The sequence below is a fragment of the Emydura macquarii genome, unplaced genomic scaffold, assembly GCF_026122565.2.
Source record: "Emydura macquarii macquarii isolate MOO-44397 ecotype Brisbane River unplaced genomic scaffold, CSIRO-AGI_Emac_v2 contig_3450, whole genome shotgun sequence".
Taxonomy (NCBI): domain Eukaryota; kingdom Metazoa; phylum Chordata; order Testudines; family Chelidae; genus Emydura; species Emydura macquarii.
This window is the reverse complement of record NW_027133587.1, coordinates 80,169-100,250: the sequence shown is the minus strand read 5'-3', so window position 1 is coordinate 100,250 and position 20,082 is coordinate 80,169. Positions and strand designations below refer to the sequence as shown.

Sequence of the window (20,082 nt, the reverse complement as noted above, 5' to 3'; positions counted from 1 at the left end):
GAATTATGAGACTAAAGAGAACATCAGATAAGAATGCAGCTATCAGATTTCATATCGGTATTCTGGATTTGAAAGGATACATGTAGAAGTACCTTCCTATAAAGCTTATAAAATCCCCTGGCAGCAACTCTGTCCATCACACAATTCCCATGCTCAGCAGATTAGCAGAACAAATAAGAGTAGCACTGTGAACTGGATGTTTCCAACAAATAACTTAGCAGAGTGGTGTAGTGGAAGCATGCTGGGCCTGGTACCTAGAGGTTGATGGATTGAAACCATCCTCTGCTAGTATGTTTTATTACTTATAAACTGATGGAAATTGTTCATTCTGCCTTTATGTGTTCCCCATACAAAAGAGGAAGAAATTCTCTTGCTCTTTACTCTTTCAGAGGGGTGAAAGGAAGGATTAAAGCACTAGTGGTTCCCAGCAGAGCCCGTTTCCTGTATGGCACATTCTCTTTTCCTGCGAAGCAATACGCTAGTTCCTGGGCAAAAGCAGCCTGATTCATACTCTGCAGTTAAAACAAGTCATGTGCAGGATTTAAACCTACTCAGGGAGCCTCCTTGGATGATCACCACTTGGTTAACCACTCAGCCCTCACACCTATTCACATAGAGCAGGGGTGTCAAACTCAATTCCTATGGTGGGCCAAATTATAATTACATTTGATTCAAGTGGGCCATACCCTCATCCTACCCTGCTGCCATAGCTCTTGGCGTCGGCATCTTACTCTCCGCCGACAAATCGTGCAGTGTCCTGACTTTCGGCAGCAGCTCGCAGCATCTTACCCGCCACCGAGAAATCTCGCTACGTCCTACGCTTTGGCAGCAACCCACAGGGGCTGGACCAAAAATGTGGGCGGGCCGCATCCAGCTGCCAGGAGCCGGACCAAAAAGGAATGCGGGCTGTATCCGGCTGCCTGCGAGCCGGATCAAAAAGGCTGCATGTTTGACACCCCTGACATAGAGAGTGCCAAGACCTAGTGCTATGGGACAGGCGGTCAGGCAGATTCAAATTATACACTCCCTCAGATAAAAACCTCAGCTGATTAGCCTTTGCTCTCAAGGTTTGTCTGTCTGCGTTCTCTTTTCCCCACCTCACGCTGCTAGTTAGAAGAGTCGGTATTGATTCCCCCCCCCCACCCAAAAAATGCATAAGTTCCTAAATATGTTTTGAGCATCAGAATAATTTAGTGCCACTTTATTGTTGCCTGTCCCAGTTGCAAAAGAAGTGGCTTTTGTGGTATTCTGGGTGGGGACAGAGATATTAAAGTTGGGGAATTCACACTCCGTATTTGTGAGTGAAGGTTTTACTCGCACGCTTCTTCACACACAGACATACTAACAGGATCTAAAGAGCGAAGCTACACCTGACTCCAGGGGACCGGGCGGGGGGGCGGGGGGGAGGAGGGACAAGGTGGCTGAGGCACTAGAATAGCAGTCACAAGGGCACAATAATCTAAACACTCCAGTCAGTACAAGTTGAACCCGCACAGGGAGACCCCAGTGTATTTCTAACATTCCCACCTTAACCACTCAGTCACAACACCAATGTGTATCGCTATGGATGTGATTTTTCTCAGGGTAAAAATAAGCAAAATTCTCAGAACAGACAGGGTAGCAATGGAGACAATCAAGGGTATGGTCATGGGGGGACTGAAGCTTGCTTGAGTCCTGCCGCTGGGGCCCCACTATGGGGGGTTGAAGCAGGGGCTGACAGTCGGAGCCCCTCTGCCCAGGGCTGGCAGCCAGATACAAAGAAGTCACAGCAATCTGTTAAAGTAATCGGATCTGTGACTCAATCATATCCTCAGCCCTCACTCTCCTGAAGCCATGGTCACTGCAGAAAGGTGCTTCAAGGAATGACGATTTTCACCTGCCCCGACAGGCATACCATTGCGAGTTCAGTGATGCAATGATCTTCAGCGAGAGGCAGTGGCGGACAGCGGAGTTGGCTCTGCTGTATTCTCTGTATGGAGAGGCAAATCTTGACACAAAGTAGCTTACTGGGAAACAGGCCTTGGTATGTGCTGAGATTTCTGGAGGAAAGGTTGCCAGGTGCCCTTTGCCGCTCTTCCAGGGCCGGTGCATTTGTGAAACAAATCACATTTCGAATTTACCCAGACTCTGTTCACTGATTTCTCCTTCCCTGGGAAGTTGAAAAGCAAGGCCCAGGACATGGTTCATTGAGCAGAAGGGTCATGCTGGCATCAGCAGGATAATATAATAGGACATATGGTAGAACCTCAGCGTTACGAACACCAGCCTTTTGGACTGACCAGTCAGCCACACACTTCATCTGGAACCGGAAGTACACAATCAGGCAGCCGCAGAGAGAGAGAGAAAAAAAAAGCAAATACAGGACGATGCTGTGTCTGCTTTTCTGAAGTCCAAAATCCATATCCTGCTGTTCTCCTTTCTTCCTTTTGTCAGGATCCTGAACTCGACCATCTCATGGTCACAGCTGCCCAGGTTACCACCCACTTCTACTTCCCCTACCAAATCTTCCTGGTTTGTGAGCAGCAGGTCAAGAGGAGCATGGCCCCTAGTTGGTTGCTCCAGCACTTGCACCAAGAAGCTGTCCGCAACATTCTCCAAAAACTTCCTGGATTGTCTGTACTCTGCTGTATTGCTCTCCCAGCAGCTGTCAGGGTGATTGAAGTCCCCCATGAGAACCAGGTCTTGTGATCTGGAAACTTTCATTAGTTGGCTGAAGGAAGCCTCGTCTGCCTCATCCTCCTAGTCGGGTAGTCTGTAACAGACGCCCGCCACCCCATCACTCTTGTGGATCTCACCTCTAACCTTCACCCAGAGACCCTCAACAGTCTTTTCTCCAGTTTCATACTGGAGCTCGGAGCAATCATATTGCTCTCTTACACACACCGCAACTCCTCCCCCTTTTTTCCCTTGCCTGTCCTTCCTGAACAGTTTATACCCGTCTATGCCAGGGCTTCAGTTGTATGAGTTACCCCCAGCAAGTCTCAGTTATTCCACCAACCTCATGGTTCCTTGACTGTACCCGGACTTCCAATTCCTCCTGCCCTGTCACTGTGATCCAGCTTAAAACTCAGGGCAGGGAAACCCTATTGGGAAACCTCCTCTGCTGGGCATGAACAAAGCAGAGGGGCCCAAAAGGAGCTGGAGATTGAACCCAGGACCTCATACATGCAAAACATGCGCTCTACCACTGAGTTACATCCCCACTCAGTTTAGAGCCTTTGTGTATGACACACAGAGCCCTCCACTTCCCAGAGCACCCCATAGCCTACAGGTCCCATGTAAAGCCCATACTCCTCTATGAGAGCCAATCACTCTTTCCTGGAGGTTGCTGGTTCATAGGGGACACTTTGCAGCCAGGCCACATTCTGCACAGCAGAGGTGTGTGTGGGAGGGAGGGTGTGTGCCCTGGACTAAAGATGCATAGGGTGGGTGGGACATGCTGCCGTCCCCTGCTGTGAGGTAAAGGTGGGCAGGAAGGTGAGCAGCTTAATGCCTGCTCCTGGTGGCAGAAGTGGGGAGCAGGGGGCTGCAAGTGTTTCTAGGGGTTATTCCCACCTGGGTGTTCAGTCTGGCTTTCCCCAGCACGTTTGCTACACTGTGATTTGGTGGCTGGTTTCCATGGCTGTGCAGCAAAGATTTCTCACAATTTCATGTCTATCTGGAGCATGATTAGTGCATCTGTGGATATAGATTGTTATTCATTCCACCCCTCGACCATTCAGACAGGCCCTTCCCTATGCAATTCTCCAGCACATCAGCAATTTCAGTAGCAGGGGTCAGCTTTCCATGGAGATTTTCAGAAGGTCAGTGGGTCTGTTTTTCCCCCCAACCTGGAGCGAATTCAGCTTTTTTCCTGCCTCTCAGACTTTGCGTGAAATGAGAGTAACAGCATGAAGAAAGAAGAAGGTGAACATGTCACTGGCAGGGCTGAATGTCCATTATTTCCCTTGCAGAAGAAAAAGCTTCAATGGAATGGGACACCCTGGTTTGGACAAGGGCCAAAGAAAGATTTCACTGTCCAGGCATCTGTGTAAAGGCAGTTCTGTTTCTGTGTGAATGAGGGGCAGGGGGAAGTGGCCCCATGGTGGCACAATACCAAAGGATTAAGAGCAAAGGACTCTGGTTGACAAGTGATTTAACTCCACTCATTTGGGATTTTAAAAAATGGTCTTCCATGGAGACACTGGGAAATTGTGCCATTAATTTAGACTCTGCGGGGTCAGGCTGATTTAACTCTTTGTAAAAACAGACCTTGAGTCCCGGAAGGGAGAGAGAGGAAACTTGAAGTTGCCTTGACATCATCTAGTCCAACACCCTGCTCAAAGCAGGACCAACCCCAACTAAATCATCCCAGCCAGGGCTTTGTCATGCCTTACCTTAAAAACCTCTAAGGATGGAGATTCCACCACCTCCCTAGGTAACCCATCCCAGTGCTTCACCACCCTCCTAGGGAAAAAGCTTTTCCTAATATCCAGCCTAGACCTCCTCCACTGCAGCTTTAAACCATTGTTCCTTGTTCTGTCATCTGCCACCATTGAGAACAGCCTAGCTCCATCCTCCCTGGAACCCCCTTTCAGGTAGTTAAAGGCTGCTATCAAATCCCTCCTCACTCTTCTCTTCTGCAGCCTAAACAAGCCCAGTTCCCTCAATCTCTCCTCATAAGTCTTGTGCTCCAGCCCCCTAATCATGTTTGTTGCCCTCCGCTGGACTCTCTCCAACTTCTCCACATCCTTTGGGGGGCCCAAAACTGGACACAATACTCCAAATGCGGCCTCACCAATGCCAAATAGAGTGGAATAATCACTTCCCTTGATCTGCTGGCAATGCTCCTAGTAATGCAGCCCAATATGTCGCTAGCCTTCTTGGCAACCAGGGCACACTGTTGGCTCACCTCCGGCTTCTCGTCCACATGCTGGACACCGGGGCTATTTATCCAGAGCGCAGTAGGACTCTGGGGTTTAGGAACCTCTCTACCTGCTTATTCCTCCCCTTCCTCTTTCAGTCTCTCTTCTCTGGCTTTCTCTCCCCTCCCCTTTCTTCTCTCCCTCTCTCAGGCTGGGAGACTTGGTCAGTTTCTTGTTCCCAGAGGTGATTGCTGGACTGGGCAAGCAAGAGCCCCTGTGTGTCGGTAAATGCAGCGGCTCTGGGGGCCCAGGCGGGGCTGGTTCCTTAGATCCAGTCAGAGAAAGCTCCATGTCTCGGAGAGCGGAGCAGCCCGGGTTGGTATTGTGGGACTCACAGGAAGGGGTTGGAGCAGCTGTGGAGGCGGGGAGGAGGGAGGCAGGAACCAGGGAGAACAAAGAACAAGAGATCAGGTTGGTATTGGGCAGGGGAGGAAAATACAAGTCGCTGCTGCCTCCTTTGTGATCTTGGAGCCCTGGATGGGGTGACCAGACAGCAAGTGTGAAAAATCGGGTCTGGGGGTGAGGGGATAATAGGAGCCTATATAAGAAAAAGCCCCACATATTGGGACTGTCCCTATAAAATCAGGACAGCTGGTCTCCCTAGTGCTGGAGGAGCAGCTGCTGATTCCCCAGCTGGGGCTGTGCTGGAGAAACAGTTGTTAAAGTTCCTTCTCTGCCCAGCTGATGGGGAAATCTTTCTCTGGTGGGCATTAGCCCATCGGGCAGCCCTGGGCTCAGCCAACACCAACCCCTGCGCCAGAGACTGCAGGTAATTGAGAGAGACTGTGGGGCAGGAAAGTGGCTTTGCACAAAGGGCTCTGGGATGCTGAGGTTTTGCAGCACCGACAGATCTGCTGCTTGCTTGTTCTTTTCATGCATTTGCGGGGAAGGGCCTTAGCTGCAAACCAAGCTGCTGCTCTGCAGCTCAGCTCAGGATCTGCCCCTGAAGCAAGGAAAAGAAATTGGGCCCCCTTTGTGTGTCGGGAGGCAGAGGTGTCAGGAAGGGAAGGGATGTGAAATAAGCTGGAGATTGGTAGGATGAAATGGTGGTAGATTGAGCTATCTCTGTGCAGCCAGGCTATCCCGGGACAGGGAAGAAAAGCAGGAAACTTTCCTGAAAGAAGGATAAAATTCTGTCCAGTTCTCCTTTTCTTCCCGATTATATGGCCTGACAAATCTCCAGCAGGGATGATTTAGTAAGGATGGATCCTGCTTTGAACAGGGGGTGGGACTAGATACCTCCTGAGGTCCCTTCCAACTCTCATCTTTTGTGATTCTATGATTCTACCTGAAAGGGGGGTCCAGGGAGGATGGAGCTAGGCTGTTCTCAGGGGTGGCAGATGACAGAACTAGGAGCAATGGTCTCAAGCTGCAGTGGGGGAGATCTAGGTGGGATATTAGGGAAAGCTTTTTCCCTAGGAGGATGGTGAAGCACTGGAATGGGTTACCTAGGGAGGTGGTGGAATCTCCATCCTTAGAGGTTTTTAAGGTGAGGCTTGACAAAGCCCTGCCTGGGATGATTTGGTCGGGGTGGGTCCTGCTTTGAACAGGGAGCTGGACTAGATACCTCCTGAGGTCCCTTTCAACCCTCATCTTCTATAATTGTATCAATATAGATAAAGAATCCCTCAGATTTTGGAGTTTTTCTCTCATATAATCAAATATTTAACTTTTGACCCATTTTCTCCCCAATTCCCAAAGGTTGATATAAAATACCCTAAAATGTTGTCCAATATTCTCTCTACTCATTATTACTAATTTCATGTGCCCTGGAATTTTCCCCTGGCTATCTAATTATAAAACATGATGACAAAATTTCCTCAGACATTCAAGTTCTTGGCTCGTGATATAAAAGGCTTGCAAATATTGCCCTTTTCTCTCTATTTATCAACTATAGATTAGAAATTCACTCCGATTTTACCTCTTTGTCTCTTATGGACTGTTGATCCAAAAACTTTCCCATTTCCCCCTTTCCCTTTTTGATTTGTGAAAACTAATCCAAAAATTCTCAGCCATCCACTCTTCTCTCTTTCATTACAGAGCATTGATATGAGATCTCCAGTTTTTCCATTTGCTGTATAGTTATCAAATGTTGAATAAAAATCTCTTCAGATTTGGGGCGGGGGAGGGGTTCCTCATGTTTTTGAATTGTGACATCTTCTCCTTTTTTGGAGGAAATCTGCTGCCCTGAATCGTTCTTCACACTGGGGGCTGCACAGGTTAAATTCCACAATGAACAGAATTTCCCCTCCTTTGAGAATCACTTCGATTTCCCCTTTATCTCCTTTAAAATGGATGCTGACTTAAGAGACTTGCCCCATATTTCTCAAAGCCAGAGGCCTGCCTGCCAGCTGCTAACAGGACAAGTGGCTGGACCCTTTTCTTTTCCCCAGAAGGTACAGGACAAGGGGAGTGAATCTGCGTGTAACTGGGTTCTTGTTGCCCCAGGCCGTGCCCAGAGTGGCTGAGTATCCCCATGCTACTGTATTAACCCCTCACTTTCCCATCACCTCTTTCCACCTGAAGTATCCCAAAATCCACGATGAATGATGTCTGTCACACGTTGCCTCCATCAGCACTGAGATGTAGCCACCTCTGGGGTGGATCCAGGATGACAATTGTTTGTCAGTAACGGGGCATGGAAATTTCTAAATTAGTTTGTCTCCTCTGAGCAGTGCTTAATTTGTAATGACAGTGGCTCCACGGCTCAGGCAATTTTCTTTACATTCATAAATGGTGCAGCAAGCCCAGAGGTGCCGGGACTATGAACTGCCCCACCTACAGGTGCTGGGGCTCATCTCTGGCAAGCACTGTCACAAATTAAGCACTGTCTCCATGCCCTCTGTTTTGTTAAAGAAGCATCGCCCAGGGTTCCCTCTGCCTGTCTGAATGGCCAGCAAGAAGTGGTACTAGATGCAGAGAAAGTTCTGTTGCTCATAGAAAACCGCCCCAGAGTTTGCTTTTATCCTGCCTTCAAAACTTCACGAACTTTGGAGGGAAACTTGAATCCTGATCGTGGTTATCGAGGGGCATAGAGGGAAAGGGAAAGGAGGTTAAATCCCACCCCCCACCCGCCCCGATCTGTTTAAAACTATTCTGGCCTCATTCATCCTCAGCCATGTTTCTCGCGTCACTATTCATCCCGAATCACTGCAAGGAGGGAAGAATTTGAGAAAAGGGGGATGTCTGAGGAAATTTTGTGTTGGGTTCATATTGTATCATTTGAGAACCAGGGGAAAATTTCAGGGCACATGAAATTAGTAATAGATCAGAAGAGAGAAAATTGGACAAAATTTTAGGGTATTTTATATCAGTCTTTGGGAACTGGGGAGAAAATGGGTCAAAACTAAAATATTTGATTATATGAGAGAAAAACTGTAAAATCTGAGGGATTCTGTATCTATATGGATAGAATCATAGAAGATGAGGGTTGAAAGGGACCTCAGGAGGTATCTAGTCCAGCCCTCTGCTCAAAGCAGGACCAACCCCAACAAAATCATCCCAGCCAGAGCCTTGTCATGCCACAGCTTAAAAACATCTAAGGATGGAGATTCCATCACCTCCCTAGGTGACCCATTCCAGTGCTTTACCACCCTCCTAGGGAAAAAAGCTTTCCTAATATCCAACCTAGACCTCCCCCACTGCGACTTGAAACCGTTGCTCCTTGTTCTGTCATCTGCCACCACTGAGAACAGCCTAGCTCCATTCTCCCTGGAATCCCCCTTCAGGTATTTGAAGGCTGCTATCAAATCCCCCCTCACTCTTCTCTTCTGCAGACTAAACAAGCCCAGTTCCCTCAGCCTCTCCTCATAACTCCTGTGCTCCAGTCCCCTGATAATTTTTGTTGCCCTCCGCTGGACTCTCTCCAATTTGTACACATCCTTCCTATAGTGGGGGGCCCAAAACTGGATACAATACTCCAAATGCGGCCTCACCAAAGCTGAATAGAGGGGAATAATCACTTCCCTCAATCTGCTGGCAATGCTCCTACTAATGCAGCCCAATATGCTATTAGCCTTCTTGGCAACCAGGGCACACTGCTGACTCATATCCAGCTTCTTATCCACTGTAACCCCCAGGTCTTTTTCTGCAGAACTGCTGCATAGCCCGTCGGTCCCCACTCTGTAGCTGTGCCTGGGATTCTTCTATCCTAAGTGCAGGACTCTGTCCTTGTTGTCCTTGTCTTTGTTGAATCTCATCAGATTTCTTTTGACCCAATCCTCCATTTTGTCTAGGTCACTCTGTATCCTATCCCTACCTTCCAGCATATCTACCACTCCCACACTTTAGTGTCATCTGCAAACTTGCTGAGGGTGCAATCTACCCCATCCTCCAGATCATTAATGAAGATGTTAAACAAAACCGGCCCCAGGACTAACCCCTGGAGCACTCCGCTTGTGACCAGCTGCCAGCTAGACATGGAGCCATTGATCACTACCCGTTGAGTCCGATGATCTAGCCAGATTTCTATCCACCTTATAGTTCATTCATCCAACCCATACTTCTTTAACTTGCTGACAAGAATACTGGGAAACTGTATCAAAAGCTTTGCTAACGTCAAGGTATATCACGTCCAGTGCTTTCCCCACATTCACAGAGCCAGTCATCTCATCAGTGAAGGCAGTCAGTTGCCTTCAGTGACGTTGTCAATGTTGTTGTTGTGCTTGTGAGTCAGCCAGCCATTGTAGCCCTTGTACATCTAGAAAAAAGAAGGGGGTGGGTTTTTTTTTTTCCTTCCCTTTTCTGCAGGGCTGGTTAACTGCAATCCCACTTCTGGGTATAACATTGTCACCGCCTAGTGGGTGTGAGGTCTCTAAGGGGTATCAGTGTCTCCTGAGTGACCCGCCTTCATTTGCTCTTAATCAGCTCAAAATTTCTGGATCCTCCCCTTCCATTAAACCTTTGGGTGTGCAATATCTTTCACTCTCCTGGTTCTTTTCTCTGAGGCAGCCTGGTTAAGGGCTGTGACTACCTTGCTATCCCAGGCCTCCCTTTCCTTCTCTGCACTCTCCCTCTTATAGCACGTCTTGTTTCCTCTATTCATTGCAGCTCAGGATGCTTGCCTCCATGACGGGCAACTCTGGTACCTTCGTGGGGATGTGATCAAATGGCTTGCTAGTAAACAGATCCCATTACAGGCACCCACTCTAGGCTCCAGGCTTCGGCAGAGACGCGCATCTCGGATCTTGTCTTCACTGTGTGGCCAAGTCGAAGTAAGGTACGTGGACTTTGGTTAAGTAACGTAACTTGCGCGCCTGCCACAGATTTAGCTGCATTGTCTTCACTATGCTTTGTCAGCGGGAGAGGCTATCCCATCGACACAGCTTATGCATCTCGTCATGGTGGAGTACCGGTGTCGATGGGAGAGCCCTCGACCTTCGACTGAGCATGTCTTCACCAGACCTGCTCAATTGATGCCACTGCATCAAGGGCTGCAGTGCCGACGGAGCAGCATTGTGAAGCCACGTCCTCGCTCTCTTCTGCTTAGGGTATTTCCAGGATGCACAGATTCCTGTCTATACTGTAATTCTCCCCCTGCAAGAGAAATGCCTAAACAGGCCTGCTTGCTTTCTCTTCAGAGACTCATTGTCAATTGTTGAAAGTTACTAAGCAAGTACATTTATTCTTAAGGGTGAAAGCATTACAGCGAAAACGCATTGAACCCAATTAAAGAACCCACCCGCTTGCTAATAAGCTTACAAGAGATCACACCAACTCCAACATGGACTGTGGTGGGTGAGCAAGACATTCATGAATCTGTGAAGCACTCATTTATCCCGTTCAGGCCTTTGAGGAGACCATGACGATGTAATCAGCCAGACAATGGGCTTCCGCTCAGGGCACATCTTCAAAAGGATGGATTCAGGAGTGGATCACTTGTGCCCCCCTCGCCGCAAGGATTTCCCAGCAACCTAGTCAGGTTGGGGCTTGTCTACACCTGAATCGCTACAGTGGCACAGCTGCACCACAGTAGCACTTCAGTATAGACGTTACCTCGGCCGATGGGAGGGGTTTTCACATTGGCAGAAATAATCCAACTCCCTGAGAGACAGTAGCTAAGTCAATAGAAGAATTCTACAGTGGGGGTTGGAACAGTTTAACTGTGTTACTCAAGGGATGTGGATTTTTCACACCCCTGAGGAACAAAATTGGGTCAACCTAACTTTTTCGTGTACCCCAGGCCTAACATGCTTACAAAAAGTCCTTCGACGTTCCTAAAAGTTCGCCACGGATTCCATTAGTAACATTTCCTAGAAAAGTTACTTACAGTCCTATGTGATCACATAAACAATTGCATTTTTCCTGCCGTGGATCCAAGGATATTAAACTTAATTAAATAAGGTGCAATTTAATTCAGTAAGGTTTATCCAGGAGACTGGCCCACATTTCACAAAGCTTGAGTGCAGGGGGGGAGGTAGAAATTCCCTAATGCATGTAACAGGAAACAAATCCTCTGGACTGGTGTGGGGAAACTTACCAGAAACCCACCACTGGAGCATGAATCTACTATCCAGGGGCTGTTACGACACATGAAGGGGGCACGCACCAGCGTGGTTTGGAAGACACGATCCGTCCCCTCACATCAGGTGCTGGCATTGAGGAGGGTGTTAGTATTCCTAGCAGGGAATCTGCTGGTGCTCGATCTCCTGTATCAGTCTCTGGCTAGTAGGTATCTGATGAATGTGAAGACCCCTGCCCTCCCTCTATCTGCTGGGTAGACAAGGGGCTCTCTCTGCCTGCACCCTGATGTTTCCTGGCTGCTCTGAGCAGGGTGGGGATGGGACTCCGCTGACTGTGAGCCATCCAGAGCATCTATTTGACTCGCTCTTCTCCCACATGAATAGTGGGATTGTCACTGGGGCAGCGGGTGCTGAGTGTTGGACTCTTGCTCTTTCAGAGGCCGGTGACCTTCGAGGAGGTGGCTGTGTGTTTCACCAAGGAAGAGTGGGCTCTTCTGGACCCCACCCAGAGAGCCGTCTACAGAGACATCATGCAGGAGAACTGTGAGAATGTGGCCTCGTTGGGTAAGGATCCCTGTCCCCTGGGTTATTAGAAGAGGAAATGAAGAGCTAAGATACACGTCACCTTCCCCGCACAAATGAAACCACAGTTCTGCCCTGTTTCAACAACACCCCAACGTGGCAATGACACACATAGTAGCACTGTGCCATCCCTTGCCACAGAACACTTCGGGAACAAAGCCGAGGAGCTGTGTAGCACAAAGTCTAACAACTTCTCTTTGCTAAGGTAAAATTTGGGTTTAGGTCTGGCATAGAGAACAGAAGCTGCCTGCACGTGCCTGACACTCAAACACTGAGTCTACCCCACACAAACCACCTCAGACTTGCAAAATGTTACCACCCCTGCCCCTTCACTATAAGGTGTCCTTCTGAGTCATTGCGTTCACATACCCCTCACTAAGCCGTGCCAGTCACTAGCATATACACCACCAGATTGCTATCTCCAGGACAAGAACATATCATTGTGCTCATTTATTGACACAATTCAAAACACTCAGCACCAAAAGGGGACAAACAGGGTCCCTCAAGGTTCACATGCACCTCTCTTCATACCACAGTCGGAGCTCTGCTAAATGGCTGCAATTAATTCCTCCACCATTCAATTACAGCTGCAGCAGACACGGTGCACATGGCTGGAAGGGCATGCAGATAAATGCTGGTACTCCAATCTGTAGAACCTAACTCAAACAAGGGAATGTTCTCTTAGTCCTTCCTCGTATCTATTACACAGATTAATGGATTTTAAGGCCAAAATTGACTATTAGGTCATCTAGTCTGATCTCCTCTATAACACAGGCCACAGAATTTTGTCCAGTTACTGATGTATTGACCTGAATACCTTGTGTTTGACTAAATCTTCTTCCAGAAAGGCCTCCTGTCTTGACCTGAGGATGTCACAAGATGGAGAATCTTTCATGTCCTGTGGCAGTTTATTAATCTTGAACCACTTTGCTGAATTATTACCAGTGGTTATTTCCAGCTCCTGGGTTAGGGAATAGGCAGAGTTCAGGTTGCATTGTAGGGTTGGCATATATTTTAACTCTTCATTTCTTAGTTTTTAGAGATAAAAGTTTAGCCACTGTCCAGATGCTGGAAGGGTATGAGTCAGCTCTGGGCAACATTAATGTAATTTATGGACATTTAATTTTTTTAGTTTTTTAATGGCTTTTTTTTTTTGCCACTATAACTGCATCTACACTACAGTTTTTGCTATCATAGCTATGTCAGTAAGGAGGGTGTGATTTTTCGCACCCTCTAAACAGCAGAGCTATACTGGCAAAACATTTAAGAGCAGACCAGGTCAGCAGAGTCTGCACTTGGATTTTAGAGCCTTTTAAAACATTGTTCTTAACCCTGAAATTTTGGTATCAGATGGCAAAATTTTCAAGAGGAACACCTTCAGAGTGCAAGAAAACTGCACAACACATATTGTCTGAAAGGTGTCCATGGTAGAGAACAAGCTCAAAGGCATGGGCATAACTCAAGTTCAGTACCCACAGCATATTCTCTTGCACCAAGCAGTTACAGTGAGAAGAGATTTCTGGAAACCCTCTGGCTGTTAACAAGAACCTTAGTCTTCATGTGTACTTCAGTCTCTTTTGACCCCGCACTTTTCCTCATGCCAATCTGAAATTCCGAATTCTGCAGTTAACTTTTTCAGTACTGCTTTCCCAAAGAGGCAGTGGGTGCCATGTGCTATCTGAGAAATGCCAAGTGACTGAGATCTGATGGAGGACAATAAGAACCACTGTTTCAGCCCCAGGTGTGTGCAAAAAAAGTTATAAGCTCCAGGTGATTGTGTCAAAATCTGCTTTTAGGGAGGGCTGCATCTCAGGAAACTGTCAATCAAATAACCCCATATCTGGACCACTAGCTGTGGGCTGCACCCCCATGATGAGTAGCAAATTTCAAGAGATTCTGGGTAAGCCTGTGGATTTTAGTGCAATTAGAATAGTTGATCTTTAAACAGAACATAATGTTGAACTTAGCTATGGTAGAGCTGGTGCTCTGCTGTAATAACTTCCCAATTACATGGAGGGTGTGAGAGTCAGGGGGCCCCATCTAATCGGAGACAGTGAGGTTCTATTCAGCAGAACAGCGGACAGTGCAACACACCCAGCTGAGTTACTTAGAATGCTCTCCCTGAGCAAACATGGATGCAGATCCCAGCCAGTTTCCACGCAGCTCTCCAAGTCTAATCACACAGGAATGCACCTCAAGATAATACCGTCTTGTACAGGACAAAGATTTGTTCAGCACAAGTTCATTAATAAGTCCGCTTTCCCCCCGATGTGAGAAAGGCATGCATTGGCTTTTGTTAATCGGAGTAAAGATTGCCTAAAAACACGTCACTCAAAAATGTACGGGTTATGATAAAACATTAAACAAGTTTATTAACTACAGAAAAATAGATTTTAAGTGATTGTAAGCTGTAAACATAAAGAGATTAGAAATAGTTACCAAAGGAAAAAAAATAACACAATCTAAATTCTAATAGGATTTGAATCTAGAAATGTCTCACCCTGAGAGATGGTACCAGCAGGCTACAGATCTTTAGTTCACAGGTAGACACTGCTTTCCCCACCAGAGGCTTTCATGCCCTGCACAGCTGCTGGTTGAGTCCTGCCACACTCAGAGGGGCTCCAGGACTGTGTTGCTGCCCAGCACGACACTTCGGGGCCTGCACGGGACAGGAGTTGTACCAAAACACACTTCTTTCGGGGGAGTCCTAGGCACCGTCCGTCACAACCACACAAGGCCTTCTTTGGATGGCACATATCATAATTACACGACATTGGTGAATATGGGTTTCTAGGGTGTTGTCTTTAGATGGAGAGTGTCACAAAAGGCAATACATGACGTTTACCGGGATACAAATGTGGGTCTCTGGAGTTCCAGGTAAGAGGCACTTCCATGCTACTACCAGGCAGTCGTGGCAGAGCCACAGTCAATGCACATCCTGGGAGACCAGTCACTGCAGGAAATGCTGTGCACAGTAGAGATGACCAGCAGCTGTTTCCATGACCTCTGATTGACCCAGACCTACTATTTAATCCTGGAGGTAGCCCTAGGAAATCACCTGTGCAAAAAGACAGATCCCGGAGACAGACCACGCCCTGTTCCTGGCCTATGCCTCTTCATCCTTCTGTCTGGTTCCCGGCTCTTGGCTGTGGAATGGATCAATTTGAACTTTAGCAAACACTAGTGGTAGAAGAAACCATCATGGGACTTCCTTCATCCAATCCATTTCAAAGGTTCACTGGACTATGAAAGTGAGGGACCACGAACCCAAATTACCTTTCACTTAAGAAGACAAAGGAACTAAGCCCTTTGAACTCTGTGGGAGATACTGACCAAAGAGATGGTCAGCCATCTTGCTGGAAAGTAGCGTGAAAAGAGTCTTACCTGTAACCAGGACTGAAGTTTTGTTAAATCTTAGTCTCTAGAAATTTTTTTTTTCATGTTTATTTGCTTGTATCCATTTCTGACTCTATCCTTTATATTTTAACTCACTTAAAAATCCTGTCTAATTTTGTTTAAAAAATTGTTTTACTTCTAATCTAAACCAACCTAGTGCCGTTTGATTTGAAGTGATAAAGTGATAAGCTGTGTAGTTTGTCTTTTTAGAGGAGCAAAACATCCTCATTATTCCTCTGAATGATCCAGAAAAGGTAGACATCGTAGAGCAGACTGGACATTGCGGAGCACATGCTTTTGGGAAAATTCTGGAATGAATGAGGTTGGGGTCTGCTTCCAGGTGTAACCCAGGCAGATTACAGATGACACAACTCCTCACTGGCCTGGATTGCACCCCAGCATGTGAAAATGGGCTAGGTTGGTCGTGAAACTTCTTGAGACATGGAGAGTCTTGCTCTCCTATCCTCATCTGCAGTAGCTGCAATCTCTCTTCTCTTTCCTTGGATCTTTGAGTCTGTCCGTTCTGAAGTCACATGGCCTGATTCTTACTGTTTGCATGTGCCTTTTGCAGACAAAATAGTCGGTTTCTCTTGAATTATAGCATCTAATATCCCAGTGTTCTTCACACCTGGGGGATTTTCATAGTCCCTCCCATTAAGCTTGATTCACTAGATTAACTGATTCTGCAAAATGTTCTAATACTGCTGAAATACAGCATTCAGTGATATCCCAACCCCTCTTATATGCTGAACCCCATCACCCCATGTTCATGGGTCCCAGCTTCCCTACGACTCTATCCTGGTCCCTGGACCTCTCTGTCAATAAGAAACAGTTCCAAGGGGACTTGCCTTCTGGCTAGATCCTTCACTTTCTGGGAAATGAAGTTTCCTCCTCTGTGTTTTCTGAATCCCTTTGATGATAAATCTCTGGCTGTATGTAGTCCCAACAGAGACACAGGCAGTTAAATCCATCATGAGCAGAGTCTCCTGCACTTTTAAGCCCCTGGGGAGCTGACCCTAGGATTTTATTGGTTTAAAATAAGCTTTGGTTAAAATAATATAACTTTATTTTAATGACAAACGTCCTGTGAATTCACCTAATCTCATGTGCTTTCTTTCTCTTGAGCAGGGTTTCCAATTTCCAAACCTGATGTGATGTCCCAGCTGGAACAAGGAAAAGAGCCATGGGTCCCAGAGCTCCACAGCTCTGAGGAAAAAAAGATCCTGAGAAGTGCCTTCACAGGTGAGGAATAATTAAGCTAGCGCAAATACTGTCAGCGGCCAAAAGAAAGAGCTGGGATTCTCCACAAAGACCTTGTGAGTTCTCTGAGCTCAGGTGTCAAACACATGAATCCCTACCAGATGTCATATCCTCAAGGGAGGATATGACTCCTGGCTTCCTACCCATCCTGATGGAAAGCTGGGAGTAACTTTCCCCCTTCCCACTGAGTGTTTGGATCCTCCTTTGGGGGAAGAGTTTGGGGAAATTCAGTTCCTGGTTTTTATTTCCCGTCTTTCCAGCACTTAGGTTTGCTGTCCACTTTTCCATCCCTCTTTCTGAGGTTTCTTTCTGTATCTCAGCAGGTGCTGGGATGGCGAGCGAGAATGAGGAGCAGAGACCTCACCAGGAAGATACTAAAAAAGTGGAAGCAAATGGGACATTATCACGAAGATCCAAAAGGAATGTGTCCAGGAATCATGAGCAGGATAAAGCCTGTGACAGTCAGGACATGCCCGAGATGCAGAAAGGAAATAAATCATGGAAGTATGTGGGTAAATCCAGTCATTGTCAGGGAGCTCAAAAAGACCTCAAGGAAACTATCACCCAGCAGAGAAACCTCAGGGGGAAGAGAAAAAATACATGTACCGAATGTGGGAAAAACTTCAGTTACCGCTCCGGCCTCATCAGACATGAGATAATCCACACAAAAGAGAGACCCTATGAATGCTCTGAGTGTGGGAAAAGTTTCAATCAGAGCTCAGCCCTTATTAGACATCAAAGAATACACAGAGGAGAAAGACCCTACGAATGCAGTGAGTGTGGGAAAAACTTCCCCGACAGCTCAACCCTTATTAAACATCAGAGAATCCACACAGGGGAGCGACCCTATGGATGCTGTGAGTGTGGGAAAAGCTTCACTCAGAGCTCAGCCCTTATTACACATCAGAGAATCCACACTGGGGAAAGACATTATAAATGCTGTGAGTGCGGGAAAAGTTTTACTCAGAGCTCGGCCCTTATTACACATCAGAGACTTCACACGGGAGAAAAACCCTATGAATGTTATGAGTGTGGGAAAAACTTCACCGACAGCTCTGCCCTTATAAAGCATCAGAGAATCCACACAAAGGAGAGACCCTATGAATGCTGTGAGTGTGGGAAAAGCTTCACTCAAAGCTCAGACCTTACTACACATCAAAGAATCCACACTGGGGAGAGACCCTATGAATGCTGTGAGTGTGGGAAATGCTTCACTCAGAGCTCAGACCTTACTACACATCAGAGAATACATACTGGGGAGAGCCCCTATGAATGCTGTGAGTGTGGAAAAAGCTTTACTCAGAGTTCAGCCCTTAATACACACCAGAGAATCCACACTGGGGAGCGACCCTATGAATGCTGTGAGTGTGGGAAAAAATTCGCTGACTGCTCAGCCCTTCTTAAACATCAGAGAATCCACACTGGGGAGAAACCCTATGAATGCTGTGAGTGTGGGAAAAGCTTCACTCAGAGCTCTGCCCTTATTACACATAGGAGACTTCACACAGGAGAGAGACCCTATGAATGCTCTGAGTGTGGGAAAAACTTTACTCGGAGCTCTGCCCTTATCTACCATCAGCGAATCCGTAAGGGAGATAAACACCATAAAAACCTTGTCTAGGGATGTCAAAAGGTTTTTTTTTTTTTAATTATTTCGTGCTTTTGCTAATTCCCACAGTTACCTTAAAGGCTGCTTGTGCGATTTGCTTTACCATGATCTCTTCAGCTCCCCCAGATGAATTGCCCCCTTTTGCAGCTCATCTTTCTTTGGGGTGGATCCTGTGGTCTTTTTTATCAGCTCCACTGTCCTATGAGTCATGGGAATGTGCATCCTTCGTGCCAGAAATGTCCATCAGCCCCAGGCGGGAGAGATAGGATTGACCTCATCTAGCTACATTGAGGTAGAATCTGTCTGGACCTCATCACTATGGCTTCCATGGAGTTAGCTAGCATTATTTATCATGATGTAAATACACAATTATTCTCTCAGTAAACAAATAGCCCATGTATAGTGGCCCGAGTTATTTAGCTTGTTTCCTCATGACATGACCTAAATTTCATCACTTTCCTTGGCCTAAACAAACCTGGAGCATCTAATTTATTCTGTTCCTCCCACTGCAAAGTTACTGTTAGAGTCACCAAGTTCCCCACTAGAGACAGATTGTCGGTTACAGTTGTTCTTGTGTCTTGCAAAACAGCAGTTATTCTTTGTAGTATTATTCTCATTGAAAATGTATTTGAATACAATGAAAAGCAGGAAGACGGACACACACAAAAAGAGTAATTTCCGCCTCTGTGGAAGGATAAAGGCTGACTCAGAAAAATTCCCTACTTCCCCATAACCCCAGGACTATTACCTTCAGCTGAGCCATGCAGAGTTTATCTTCTTCATATTCTATCCCTGTGTGATCATTCAGAGTTCGTTTCCCCTCTATTGGTAAAGCCATTTATGGAAAGGGTTGGCTGTGGATATTTTCCCCCATTGTAATGCTGTTAAAAATTTTGTAAATAACACCATAAAATAATGAGACAGCTCTGAGTGAAGCTGGTTTCAATGAATCAGAGGACAATGTGATGGGAGAATCTCTTGTCCTGATTCTGAGTCATCGGAAATAACCTGCTTTGGAATTTCATTTCACTTGAAATTTACTATATCTTATATATCTCTCTAATTGGGTTTTCTCTCTTTCCTGAAGTCTGTTCAGTCATATGAGTGGATATTAGATTTGTTTCAAAGAATGTAGCTCAGATTTATTGGGGACTTTGAGACAAATTACTTTGCTAATGCCATCATTCCTTAATTGCATTTTTCTTTCTCCTTGTCTTCCTTCTCGACGTGGAGACAGTTCAAGTGCAGTTCAGTCAACATGAGAGAATACTCCAAGCAATTGGACATGCTAACAAAGAAATAGTAGTGGTTTTCAATCTCCATTCAGAAATGGTGAACAAAAGCACGCCTCAAACTGTGCAACTAACTGCATATGATCACAGTGTTACATATGATCGGTTGTTTAGGTCAATATTGTCTCAGATGATCCAGAAACAGTATTTCACAGTAAGTGACCTGAGACCAGGCAAAATACCCATATTTTTGGTTCCCAAAGAATCTGTGACCCAGGCCCTACAGGAAGTTACTCCTGAAGATAACTCCTAGCTAATCCTATAATTTGTGAAATGCTACCCTTAATGATGCAGGTGCAGAGAAAATAGATGTGATGTTTTTGCTGAGCTTACCATTTGTAGGTGCATCAAATGTGTCTAAAATGAAATCAGTACTGAATGTGACATAGCTGCAGAAAAATAACTATTTTCAAATAGAAACCCCACCTCTGGTAGTTTATGGAGATTCTGACCCAGACCTGTATCTAGTTCCTAACTTAGCCTATGTCTTCATTGACGGTGGCAAATTCGCCGCCATCAGGTCGACTTCTCTGGATTGATTGGATCCAGGTGGGGCTAATTGCGGGGGCGGGGCTTTG

The 20,082-nt window shown here is 46.4% G+C and overlaps 1 protein-coding gene and 1 pseudogene across 3 annotated transcripts in view; one reads left to right on the top strand and one right to left on the bottom strand.

The window, feature by feature from the left end:
• The window catches only part of LOC137144291 (zinc finger protein 850-like), a 91,106-nt pseudogene that overhangs the window by 38,410 nt on the left and 32,614 nt on the right, over positions 1-20,082 (bottom strand).
• The window catches only part of LOC137144297 (zinc finger protein 271-like), a 58,910-nt gene continuing 50,723 nt past the window's right edge, over positions 11,896-20,082 (top strand). Inside the window, exons 1-4 of one of the 3 annotated variants that reach the window (XM_067534507.1) lie at positions 11,896-11,929; positions 16,472-16,585; positions 16,924-17,253; positions 17,422-18,848. In XM_067534507.1, the coding sequence (XP_067390608.1) occupies positions 11,896-11,929; positions 16,472-16,585; positions 16,924-17,253; positions 17,422-18,224 (1,281 nt within the window). In that variant the 3' untranslated portion in view covers positions 18,225-18,848. Of the gene's footprint in view, positions 11,930-16,471; positions 16,586-16,923; positions 18,849-20,082 lie in introns of those variants that run through there. The other 2 variants (XM_067534506.1, XM_067534505.1) reach the window with 2 other exon arrangements.